The sequence below is a fragment of the Oryx dammah genome, unplaced genomic scaffold (genome assembly GCF_014754425.2).
Source record: "Oryx dammah isolate SB20612 unplaced genomic scaffold, SCBI_Odam_1.1 HiC_scaffold_26, whole genome shotgun sequence".
Lineage (NCBI taxonomy): Eukaryota > Metazoa > Chordata > Mammalia > Artiodactyla > Bovidae > Oryx > Oryx dammah.
Window position 1 is genome coordinate 86,561,250 of NW_024070210.1, and position 13,758 is coordinate 86,575,007.

The window sequence follows — 13,758 nt, forward strand, 5'->3', positions numbered from 1 at the left end:
GTGTGTGTGTGTGTGTGTGTGTGTGTGTGTGTGTGTGTGTGTGTGTGAGAGTACGTAGAATATCTGTTACAAGCCAGCAACCAGGGCACAAGATTCTCTGTCTAACATATTTGTGAAATGAGTAGTTCAATGCATCGCATCAAAGCAATAGACTACTGGTTAGTGTTTCAGAGAGTTTATCAACCACACGGAACAGATCTTTCAGAGCTAACAACTCTGGGAGCGTGAAAAGGAAAGCGTAGACCTCGTGGATGATAAGCAAATATTAGAAAAATACCCTTTAGTTTTTGAAACAATTCCAGATATTCATTCCATTTTAATTGCACTTCTTCTGGCAATGCACATTAGCTACCGGCCTTTGTGGAGCTAATAGCTCTAGAGCAATTCCCATCCAGGAGGAACCTGAGCCACACCTGTGCCAGTGCACAGCTTTGTCGCTCTTTGTCCAGTATCCATATTTATCCCTCAGAATGCATCAGCGATAGTCATGACCTTGGCAGGTTCCAAGATAACTGTAGGGCCTTCATCAGTCTGACCAACGCATCCTAAAAATTCTTGTCTATCAAGCATGGACATTGCCTCTCAGCTCTCTCTCTTTTTTCTATCAAGAAAGTGTAAATTTGAAAGAAGAAGTATTTGACTGAAAGAAATTCAGGATATCTCAGGGGAAGCTGCTAGCATATCCAATTTAATATTGCCCTCAATGACTAAAGCTACTTCAAGCTCCAGAGAGTTAACTTTCCCAAGTAAATTCTAAAAGTGTGTATGTGTGTGTGTATGTGTGTTAGGAGGATGAGGAAGGAGGAAAAAAGAATACAAATCAGAATGCTCTACATATCAATCACCAATACTTCTTTTATTTCAGAAACCTCTTTGCTAGATCTGCAGTGATAAACTAAGTAAAATAACTTGTCAGCTAATCACTTTCAATCTTTCACATCAGACATTACTTGGTATTGTTCAAAAGAGAAACCAAGGGGCCTACCTAGATGGTTCTGCTTTTGCAGAGCCTTCTGACATCCCCAGATGGAGGAATGGAAGGTGACACAGGGCCAAAAGGGCAAGACAATCACTTGGAACTAAGCAGGGACATCAGTCTTGGAAGAGGCCATCTGGACCATCTAAGACAAGTGCCTCATGTCACAGAAGAGGGGATGGGGCTTCTGCACTCATACAGCAAGACCGCAGGAGCTCTCAGCCACGTCTGGCTCCGGGGTGAGTGTTCTCTATTGCCCCCGCCGCCCTCTTTCAGAGGGAAGGTACAGGTTCCATGAAAGGTGCTCAGGATTTGAAAAGGCTAGCAGCACAGAGATGGAGAGAAGGGAAGGATTCCTAATTTGAATGTGAATTGAAGAAGGGTACTTGGTTGCACAGGACACTTTTTATACTGTTGTTACTATTGTATTTTAAATTACATTTATATATTTTTTGACTGCTCTGGGTCTTCATTGCTGTGTAGGCGTTCTCTAGTTGCGGCAAGTGGGGCCTACTCTCTAGCTGTGCTGCACAGGCTTCGCACTGCAATGGCTTCTCATTGCAGAGCATGGGCTCTGGGCGTGTGGGCTTTGGTAAGCTGCAGTTCATGGACTCTAGAGTGCGGGCTTAGTGGTTGTGGTGCACAAGCTTGGTTGCTCCTTGGCATGTGGAATCTTCCTGGACCAGGGGTCAAATCTGTGCCCTATGCACTGGCAGATTCTAACCACTGGACCACCAGTGGGGTCCCGACGACAGCTATTTTTTAGGTAAAACAATAGCTCTCTCTTATTGAAAGCTTCCCAGGCAATAGGTCTGTGCCAGAGGTTTTTATATTTATTATCTCAAAGCCACTCTCTGAAGTAGTCATTATCATCTCCATTTCATACCACAGCCGTGAAGTAGCAAACTGGGATTCCAATCTAGTTGCTACCAGTATGCCATAGTGCAACGAGCTCTGTGTCTGTAACTGCCATGGGTGGGCACTGACGGTCCATCTGGGTCAGATTAGATCATCCACATGTGATGCCAAGTCTGTGCTGTCAAATTTATGAAAAATGACAGAAATTACATCTGCTGTTGGCTGCCCAGCATCTTTGTCTTCTTGTTCCAGGTAATGATATCCCCAACTTCCTTTCAGGAACTGTCCCTACCCCATTCGTAGCTATGTAAGAATTGAGAGTAACCTCACGCTCAGCTCCAAGGAGGGGCCCCTGGTTAGCAAAGCCATACCCTGGCCACAGTGATCAGTTCAGCAGGGGCACATGACCCAGTCAGGCCATTCAAGTGTTAGGAAGCACTTGCTGGGGACTTCTGAGAAAGAAGCCTTTATGCTTCTGAGAATGCTGCCTGGTGAGATTTTCTCTCTTCCTATTACCTTGACCAAGGACAAGCTTCAGGAGTCACTGGCAGCCCCCCAGCAACCCTGGGGACCACCCGCCTTAGGATGGAGCAGATATTATGCATAGTATAGGGGAGGGATGGAAAGTAACTGGGTCCTTGTTGATACTGTACCACTGGATTAATCCTTTTCTCATGATTCTTTACCATCTGAGCCATCAGGGAAGCCTGGATTAAGCCTTCTCTGATGTCAGAGACAATCTCTGGATTTTCATTTAGCTGAGATAATAAATTCTCTTTATTTTTTATTTTCACTTTAAAAAATTCTCTTTACTGTTAAAGTCACTTTGAGTTGGGTTTTCTGTTATTGAATATTAAACATTTTAAACTGATATGAACGGGTGGACCAAACCATGTACCCACAATCTATGCTGGACACAAAAGCCAACGCATGCTCTGACCACTCCCTGCATTAGTTACTCTCATTCGGCGATCAGTAGTGAAGTTTCCACTCATCCCTTTCCCTTAAGATCATTAGCAATCGTCCCTCTTTAGAGTGTAAAAATATGCTGAGAAGATGAAGAAAAAATGAAAATGTCTTCAGCAAGTCATAAACTACTTCCCACACCTACTTAAAGTTTAAGGACTGTCTTAATACTCCATGTTTAATTGTTAATTGAGAGTTTAAAAATCAAAAATGCCAACTTTGCCTTCGATGAGATGGAAAATTATGCTGCTGTAGAAGGTAACATAATGTAAAACAGCCAACATTACCAAGGCACACAAATGTTTTTGGTATGTAAAATTGCTTTGTAAAATATTTGCTCCATCTGCTGAAAGCGGCAAAGACAATTTTCCCTTGATAGCTAATGGCCCATTTCGGCTGTGTGGCAAGTGATTCGCTGTGGTGGCGGCTCTCATTAAACAGAATGGTGAAAGTGCGGTATATAATTCCATACTTATGTAGCATTATCCACTCGCTGCTTCTCGAGGAGTCTGTCCCTCATTATCCAGGCCTCCACCTTGCACCAACACGCAGGCCTAGCAGTTGATTTGACTCGAGAAGCGCTTTGTCCAACTGAGGCACATATGTTGCTTCTCCATTCCAAAACTCAGCACAACTGCTTTGCCCCGACCAGAAACACTGGAGAGCTTCATTCCCTTTCAACTTTTCAGCTCCTCAACGGCTGTTTCTTTTTCCCCCTCTCCACAGGAGGCCCTGATTTTCTTTCTAGGCTCACCCTGTCGCGCTGCATGCTAGGAGTTTCAATAGATAAAGATTAAGCATTTCTTGAAATTCTTAATTGAACTTTGCACATAAACAAAAGCAGGAAAAATTTTTCCTGTGGGCTAAAGCCGCTCACAGAAGCCCGACAGACACGGCCCTTGGCTCATGGTAAATGTGATGGTTTGTGATCTCTCTCTTTAAAGGAGTTGTTTACACTATACCCTGAATTACTTCAACATCTGCTAAAGGAACAATTAAAAATAAATAATCCAGGGTGGTTTAAAAAAAGAAGAATCCGTTCATGTTTGGGGAATGATATTAAAAAGTAGTTACAGCAGCAAGTGGCAGATTTTTAAAAGGTATTTTTAATGTTGGAAAATGGGTTTAAAGGCAATTATATTAAATAATAGTGACGCCAAGTAAAAATATGACTGTTTTAAAGATTATGCAATATTTTAAAACAGAAACCACACAGTTTAAAAATCAACTATTAAGTCGAAGTGGCCACCATACTTATTATTGTGGCTAATAGGTTTCTTTCCAATTAGAGAAATATCACTGATTGAGAAAACTGCATATGCTGAAAAAGCTCTTTAGTTGAAAATTAAAAACAAAAGAAAACACATGTACCCTGTGGACTTGATTTTTCATTCAAGTAGTGGGGGAAAGGGGTGAATTTGTCACATGAAGTGAGAGGCTTACAGGAAAATTTATATTTTAATTTTATACCAAGGGGATGGGCAAGCATCTGCTTTCCTTAATCAGATTCTGTACCTTCCTTGATATTTCCACAGGTACAGAGGTATATATAGTTGAGGTGGATGGGACAGCATTATCTATTTATCATTTTTTTCTACAGACCATGTTTATGAAAACACCAGGGTAATAAAGCAGTGAATTCCCAAAATGAGGATTTGTTTGCTCTGGCACAATCACACGGAAGTCCAGGTCTTCTCAAGGCCATTCCCCTTTCGCCGAGGGGCACGGAGGACAGACGATCAGAAGCAAATGGCGCGGTGGCCGGCAGAGGAGAGTCAGCCCACTCTGACTCTGTTCCAAATACCCGTGCCTGCTCTGCGGCTTTTGGAAAAGCAGATATTTCCAAAAGAACTTCAACGGGGACTTCCTGTGTGTGAAAACACTAACCAATTCTTGTTCCTCTCATCTTTTGCTTTTTTCCTTCCTTTCATGCCGTTATTGCGAAAAACTGGCAGTTAAATTCAATTGATTCAAAATATTCTGGATCCATATGGCCGCCAACCCTGGAGCTGAGGCGGCGATAGCGCCTCACTGCTGTTCTCAAGCATTTGCCTCTCCCCTAGTCCCCAGATGGTGGGAGTAACATTTAAACCTCCTTTTCTCTGCCTTGTACAATAGACCTTGGCACCATTTCAACTGTTTACTCCGGTAATTAACAGCTCTGATACCACAACAATTACAACTCCTACACTCTCACCACAATAATGCTATGAATTAGTGAGAGCTAATGGCTGGAAGGTAGAGCGTTTCCAGACTGTGAGATCTGTGCATTTTTAGAATAAAATAAAAGGTACAAACAGCACGCTTGCAGTAGACAATGATTACCTTGTAATTAGTTTACACAAAGCTTCCTATTTAATGGCAAAATGCTGTAATTAACGTGTGACAGAAAATCAAAGGGTACTTTGTAAGCATATGAAAAATTAACACTGCAGGCCCATAGCTTTATGTACTGATTAGAAGCATATTAAATCAATAGGACACACAAACCAACAGCTTGTATAGCTGATTATTATAGGTCCTCGGAAGGGGGACCCAGCTTTCATTTAACTTGGGGAGGCTATTTTCCTTCTCCTGTCATCTTCCTCAGGCACTGAGAAGCACCTCCAACCCAACCCTGGCAGCTTCATGAAAATAACCACTGAACTGGAAGAAAACATTCTAAGTCATTTTCAGAAATAAGGAAAAATATGTAAATGATTAAGACTTTCCAATGACTTCAGTGACGTGCTGCTACACTAATTAGAAAAGACACCAACTGGAACCAGAAAAATGAAGCAAATGGGTCTCAATCTTGTGGTCAGAAAAATCTCTAGTTTATCAGGTCAATGCCTCTTTATTCAACATGTAGGATGCTAAAATAACTGGAATTATTTTCTATTTTCAAATTATAAGAAACCAGGCTGCTAGCAAGGCTTATTCTTTTAAAGGCGTTATCTGGGTAAACCATTGGGTTAGGCACGCTTTGGTCCACAATCTTGTATCTTCAACAGTCACAATCCTATGTGATAACTGATGCTTAGAACAATATTCTGGAAGCCTAAAAGGTGCCATGGGACCTTCTGAATCACCAGAAAAAGATTAAGTTGTATGTACTTGTTCAATACTACCTACAATTTAATTCTGATGCAATTTTATGGTAATGTTAATAACACATAGCATTTTTTGAGGTCTTATGTGCTAAATATTGATACACTGGCAGCCAATTCACAAGAGTCATCTCATTTAATTCTTACTACCTCCTCCAGGAGACAGGTACTAATATTATTTCTCTTTACACTTGAAGAGATAGAGGCTTGGACAGCTGAAGTGATTTGCCCATGGTTCCCCCTTGCCCCAGTAACCTCCATTTGCCTAGTCCATGGAACCTGTGAAGCCAGACCACTTCCTACTTATCCTGAATGTTCAACTATTCACACTGGTCTATTCCAAACCTTTTTCTGCTTAAAAGGAAATTTACCACATCCATCTGGAACAGGACATATAAAGAAATATATAAAAAAAATAAAATATTTGGTTGCTTATCCAAAAAGCAGGGTTTTTTGAACATGTGAATTGTCCAAAAGAAATTTTTAATTTTTCAGTAATTTTTACTCTTTCTGTGCACATGTTGATTTCTTAATGTAAATGCTTTGTTTAAGATAGTGTTCTCTGTTGATAATATTTTCATGGAATAAAATAATCTTTCCATGGTCCAAAACAAAACAAAAAGCAGGGCTTTAAATACTCACGATATTTTTAATGCCATGTCTGATTGCAAAGAAAGGCTGCTTACTCTAAGTTTTCTGAGAATTTACAGGTTCACTAAAATGATCTAGTGAGTGTATTAAGTTGAGAACAGCATTGAAAATTTGTCACCCCCATGAATGGTCAAAAGGTGACATCTCAAACTCACTATCCTCACCCGCCCACATAAGTAGGTAGGTGAGGCAGCTGTGTTGCAAAGCTGAGCCCTAGAGACTCTCCAGCAGGGCTTCTTCCTCGAAACTCTGAGGCGTGTGTACTAATGGCTCTCTTACCTCCCAGCCGACTGGCAACAGACAGCAACTGCCCTGTCAGTCAGGAAAGGGAAGGCATTCGAGAGCAATAGCTATGGGACCTTTGTGTTGCCCACAAGTCTCTGTAGAAAGCAGACAATCTGCACAAGGGCAGCAGGCCACAAAGGCAGGGACCAGAGGGAGAACCCTACTTCAGGGCTTTCAAATAGCAGGTCTTTTCTAAGTGGATTCAACTCAGTGTGGCCAGGGCAGGGGACCAGGAGGAGTGGATGTGGTTTCCAAGCTAGATGCGGATCATTGACTAGCTATGTGAACTTGGGCAATCACTTCACCTCCAAGGAGTCTATTTCTCCATCTGTAAACAGAATAACAATACCTTCCTTCTCAAAGTGGTGTGGAAGTAAACGAGTAAAAACTTCAGAGGTTTTCCGAGACGGAATGAGTCAATTCAAGTAAAGTGCTGAAATGCCCGGCACCCAGTTGTCCCTTGCCATCAAGGGGGATTGATGGTAGGACTCCCATGGATAACAAAATCCAAGAATCCTCAAGTCCCAAATATAAAATGGCCTTGCTCCCCCTTGGTATGTGGGTTCCACATCTGCAGATTCAAATATGCAAGGGTACAAGGAAATGTCAAAACATTTCCTTGTGTATTCATGCTTGAGTCTGTGTGCCTGTGTGTAATGTATTCCTGGGTCTGTGTTCATGCATGCTAACTAGCTTCAGCTGTGTCCAGCTCTTTGCGACCCCATGGACTGTAGCCCTCCAGGCTCCTCTGTCTATGGATTTCCCAGGCAAGAATACTAGAGAGGGTTGCCATGCCCTCCTCTAGGGGATCTTTCTGAACCAGGGATCAAACCCAGATCTCTCGCCTATCCTTCCCTGGGAGGTGGGTTCTTTATCACTAGTTCCACCTGGGAAGCCCACTCATGGGTCTGTGTGCTTAGTCGCTAGTTGTGTCTGACTTTTTGCGACCTCATGGACTGTAGCCTGCCAGGCTCCTCTGTCCATGGGGATTCTCCAGGCAAGAATACTAGAGTGGGTTGCCATGCCCTCTTCCAGAGGATCTTCCCAACCCAGGGATCAAACCCAGGTTTCCTACATTGCGAGTGGTTTCTCTACTGTCTGAGCCACCAGAAAAACCCAAGAATACTGGAGTGGGTAAGCCTATCCCTTCTCCAGGGGATCTTCCTGACCCAGGGATCGAACCAGGGTCTCCTGCATTGCAGGTGGATTCTTTACCAGCTGAACTACCAGGGAAGCCCATTCATGGGGGTCTGCAAAATCTCATGTCTAGGCCAGCATTCTGGCAACTACTTTTCTAAAGCAGTGTCACCAGGTGTCACTGCTAACAAGCCAGTTTTCCAGGAGTGAGGGAGCGAAGTTTCCCTTTATAAACAGAAAGGAAATGGCACAAGGACTAGTACCACAACAAGTGTCTCCCTGGGTCTCTCTGCACTGTCTTAGGTGAGAGTGTCCAGGAAGGTTTCTTCCCCTACAGGTGTGTCTTTGCTTAAGCCTTTATTCATACTAAATGAAAATAAATTCTCTCGTCTCTGGAGTGGCAGCTTTGGAGCATGCACACAAGTGTAGATTCACTGAAACTTAATAAGCATTGAGTATTTAAGTGAGTTTACTGGAACCTGTTGGGGGAAGTAGATTATGTTAGCTGGCAGGATAGGCACAGACGGTAAACAACCTGCCTGCGATGCAGGAGACCCACTTCAATCCCTGGGTCGGGAAGATCCTCTGGAGAAGGAAATGGCAACCTGCTCCAGTATTTTTGCCTGGAGAATCCCATGGACACAGGAGCCTGGTGGGCTACAGTCTGTGGGATTGCAGAGTCAGACATGACCTAGTGACTAACACTTTCACTTTCAGGATGAAGAGTAAGGTTGGTACCAAGACAGGATGGAACAAACTGAGAGTTGTGCTCTTTTTATTGTGGCTATTATGCAACATTCTGCTTTTCCTAAAATCACTTACATGTCAACACTGATTTTTAAAATGTGACTTCAGTGTTTTATCATTTGTTGATTCCATGACTTTGTTTCAAGTCAACTGCAACCAAATAACTCTGGTTCTCAATTAGATAGGTGAAAAAAAAGATGATCCTTATAGATCCTGGAGTCCACACTGAATCATGACTACATCTAAAACCAATATCTGCATAAGACGCAAGAGAATCTCAAAACAGTTCAAACCCCTATAAACAGCACTGTTTTTAATCTGTTGCCTACAACATACCAATGAGAAAAATCATGGTATCGTGTCATAAACTGCTATGCAAATGATGCTATTTGTAAGTATTAACATAATTTAGTGCTTACAGTCATATTCTCATTTCTAATAATTCTCCCAGAATGGAGTCTTTCTCTGGACTCTTAGCCTGCAGGATAGTCTTTCATCAAGAAGCTGAAATTTTTAATAACCTGCCAGCATATGTTTTGCATGTGCCAGGCTAGGCTTGATGACACAACATCTTCATTATCAAAAGAAACAGGTCTACAAACTGTAATAGGACATTAAAACATGCCTGTGCTCATAAAGTAATGCTTTGATGTCTAAATGTGCACCATTATGATGGTCTTCTGGAACAAAGGATAATTCTAATCCTAAATTCTTGATAGCTACACTCAGTGGAGATTGCAGTTCACTGCCACTCTGAATGTGATTTCACTTTGAAGGCAAAAGAATGTCAATAGTCTCCTAACCAAAAAAAAGCTCTTCAGAAGTACTTTATTTTTTTATTTTTGGCTTCTAATAACATCATGGTCAAGCACAGGTCTTAGAATGTAAAAAGATTTCATAATAATTATTTTCCCTTGTTAAGTTAAAAAAAATTTAGACAGATCATTAATTATTCATAAGTGTCACATTTGACACCATTAATAATAATGCCAAATGTAATTGGCGGCAATTTAAAATGGTACAGTTTAAAATATTTGAAATGAAATAATATATATTCAGATTTCTAAATGCAATTCAGCTATATGTCAATATGTTAAATATTTTTAAAACTTAATAAAAACATTTCAAATTTATCATAGTCTAGCATCAGGAGAATTCTATAAAAATTATTGATTTGAAATACTGAGGCAAGCAAATACTTTGTACATTAACACTGGGGCTTCCCAGGTAGTGCTAGTGGTAAAGAACCTGCCTCCCAATGCAGGAGAGGAAAGAGACTTGGGTTTGATCCCTGAGTCAGGAAGATCCTCTGGAGGAGGGCATGGCAACCTACTCCAGTGTTCTTGCCTGGAGAATTCCATGGACAGAGGAGCCTGGGGGGCTACAGTCCATGGGGTCGCTAAGAGTCAGACATGACTGAAGTGACTTAGCACACAAGCACACAAACATTTCAATTTTTTAGATTAAAAAAAAAGTCATACTTTTCATGGTTTAATCTCAACAGTTTTGCTTAAAAAAACTTTTAAAATACAAGATCAAATAAAATCCAGTCCAAGGAGAACACAAGAGCAACCTCTATGGGCCTCTGGGCCTCAAAATTAAATACATTTTCCTTTCCTTGTTTTATTTTTTTCTTAGGAGAGTAATTCACTTTGGTATCCTTTAAATAATATGTAAAAAGCTGGCCATGACAGGTACTGCATTAAGTCCATTTACTGATGGAGGAGGAAGAAAAGCTCTGAATAGATCATGAGGAGAACTAACATTTATCAAAGGGAACTCTCTCGTCTGACTGTTCTCTAGATTTATTCATCATTTCATTTTCACAAGAATAATGTGGTTCTCTCTGTGTGCCGCTCCCTTTCTATCACTGGTATCTTGATTCATCTGCTTCTGTAGTGGGATGCTCAAAGCAGGTGCAAACACTGCACAGCCACCACTACAGAATTTGGTAGGGAAAAAGGAATCAGTTCATGGAAAATTTGTGTCTGAATTTTCCTCATCAGTTATACTTTCATCAGTAGTGAAAAACAGAGATTTGAGATTAAGTGAAGTCAGCAAGACGAGGTCTCCGAATGCAAAATGATGCTGTTTTCAGAATGGTGGGTTTAATTCACATATGAAGCCATATAAAACTAATTATTAAGCAACTTTGAAACAGACTAAGAAGTTGTACAATTCATCGTCCCACCAATATACATGGAAAAATCCATATACATCACTCATATATTAAGAGTTTTTACCTATTATGCAGTTCTTGCCTGGAGATTTTCTTGCTGGAATGTATTATTTTCTCAACATCTCACAGGGACCAGCAGTTACATAAATTTCCTTGAATTGTCTTCAAAAACGTATGACTGCTGACAGAATGCTATTAAACATTAGCTTCCAGGTGACAAGCATTCACTAATAGAATTTCCCTCTCACAATAAAATACAACTAGCTTAATAACAACAGTTGGTAGAAGCATATGATCTAGAATCACTTAGAGCAAATGATTAGATTTGAAATGTTACTTGGATATCATAAAAACACTACTTCCTAATTATTATCATAATCCATTTGAGGATTTTTTAGGGATCCAAGAAGGAACATTTAAGATAACCTGATCAACCTCATTCACTTTGTACATAAAAACGAAGGCCCAGGAAAGTAAAAAATTGCCTAAGGTCTCAACTGCTGGTAGGTAACTCAGCTGAGTCTACAAGAAAATGCCTTATCTCCGAGCTAAGCCTTTTGCTTTATCTCCTATCTGTTCACAGACACTTTGGGTTTATGTTACCACTGAATACTCACTTGTGCCCATTTCTTTCTCCAGTCGTCGCGACCGTATCTCTGACTCTCCTTTAGGACCCAGCTGTAGCACTTTAGGTGGGAGGGAATGTCACAAAACGCAGTCCCATTTCCTCCAAACTCATAGTCCGCTTTAAAGAGCCAGCGCTGGATTTCCAGGTGATCGATGACCAGCTGACTCACCTGTTCTATTATCTGTGGGGCCAAAGATACAGCAACAGTTAATTTCCTGGATTCCTTTTTATCGTGTTAACTTAGCTGTAGCACTTCTCACATGTCTTTATTTCAAACAGTCTGTTCATTCGGTTATCTTCTAGTTACTAACACAGATTAGAAGTTTTAAGTGATATGTGTATGTGTGTGTGTATGTTGGGTTGGCCAAAAAGTTCATTCAGGGTTTTTCCATAAGCTGTTTGGAGATGGCAATGGCACCCCACTCCAGTACTCTTGCCTGGAAAATCCTATGGACGGAGGAGCCTCGTAGGCTGCAGTCCATGGGGTCACGAAGAGTCGGACATGACTGAGCGGCTTCACTTTCACTTTCCACTTTCATGCATTGGAGAAGGAAATGGCAACCCACTCCAGTCTTGCCTGGAGAATCCCAGGGATGGGGGAGCCTGGTGGGCTGCCGTCTATGGGGTCGCACAGAGTCGGACACGACTGAAGTGACTTAGCAGCAGTAGCAGCATAAGCTGTTATGCAAAAATGCAAATGAACTTTTTGATTGACCCCATACATGAATATGGTATAAAGAAATCACCAACCAAAGGGACCAAAGACATGTTTAAAAATATAATCTTATTTATGAAAAATTATGAAATTATCACTGGCTGACTTTTGAAGGCAAAAGAAAAAATCTGAATATCTGTAATTGAATCTTAATATTGTTCTCTTCCTTTTTCGGAGGATAACGTGTTTACTTATTGATTCTTCAAATGATTCTTTTATAGTTGCAAGACTATAAAAAGTTATAGTCTTGAAAACTTAAAGTGTTTGGAGCTTTGCTGAGCTTTTAAGTGTTATAATCTATAAAATATTTAATTTTTTCCTCATTAGTATACATGAAATACATTTGTTTGGCCAGTCAGTTGACCAAGTGTGTTATATGTATCATATGAACAAGACAGATAAAGAAGGTAAAAAACTCGTGAAAGCAACTTTATTGGAATACACACCTCTCCTACATCTTATTTGAAACTTTTCTCAAGAACTAGGCTCAGTCACATGAACGTTTCAGGGGTAGACATGCAAGCTTGAATATCACAATAATAATAATAATAATAACTATAATAGTTAACGTCACTGAACTCTCAGTAGGCTTTAGGCCTTTGGCATAGCTCTTTACACAAATCTCATTGAACACTCACAAAAACCTATGAAATAGGCACCATTATTAATTCTATTTTATGTATAAATAACTGAGACTCAGGTAATTTAAATAACTTGCCCACGATCACACAAGACTGAGTCCCAGAACAGGGACTCCACCCAGGCTGCTCTGAGTCCAACACCTAAGCCCATTTCTTCTCCACTATGCTATCCATCTCAAGCTACAGAGAGGCAGAGGAGAAGGGTGAGGTGGAGAAGGAAGTCAGGAGCAAGAGAAGCAACTTCCTTTACAGTCAATAAGCCATTTGGATAAGTTTGAATCAGAAAAAGTCTATAGCAAGATTACTTAATTATAGGTAATACTGTTCTAGTAGAGCCTTGGTGAAAAATAACTCGTTAGACCACAAAGTGATTTTTTTGTTTGATCTTCTCATCAGACTTTCTAATCTATATAGAAAGAAACAATATTAAGTGTTCCCTCTCCTGAGCCTACCCCATGCTATTCTTGGCCATGGTCTGTGCTTAAGGAGGCTTCTGCAACGCTGTTCTCTTCTCTTTTTGATGAGTTTTGTTCACCAAATGGATTTTTTTAAACTACAGAGTATGAGAGGACTCATAATTCTGGAAAAAAATCTGTTGAAATCTGGAACGGGAAGATTAAAATTATTTTGATTAAAGGCACAATCTGTTCTCTTGAGTTGGGTCTTCGCAGCCAATCTTCCTGGAGATGCTACCGTATACAGCAGTGTTGAAGTGATACTAAAACAGACGTACTTGGGACCCCTGGAAGCCCCATGCAACCATAGGGTATTCAATTAGGGTGAAAATGAAATTGTCTCAGCTCCCTAATTATCAAGTAGTGTCTAGGGATGATGTGGGTGTTTAAATGACAAGTACTCTGGTCTACACACCATATGGCTATGAGCA

The 13,758-nt window shown here is 40.8% G+C and overlaps 1 protein-coding gene across 1 annotated transcript in view; it reads right to left on the reverse strand.

The window, feature by feature from the left end:
• Nucleotides 1–13,758, reverse strand: part of LOC120852518 (IQ domain-containing protein H-like) — a 112,832-nt gene that overhangs the window by 66,546 nt on the left and 32,528 nt on the right. The window contains 1 exon segment of the mRNA XM_040225798.1: nt 11,506–11,697. Within this exon segment, the coding sequence (XP_040081732.1) occupies nt 11,506–11,697 (192 nt within the window).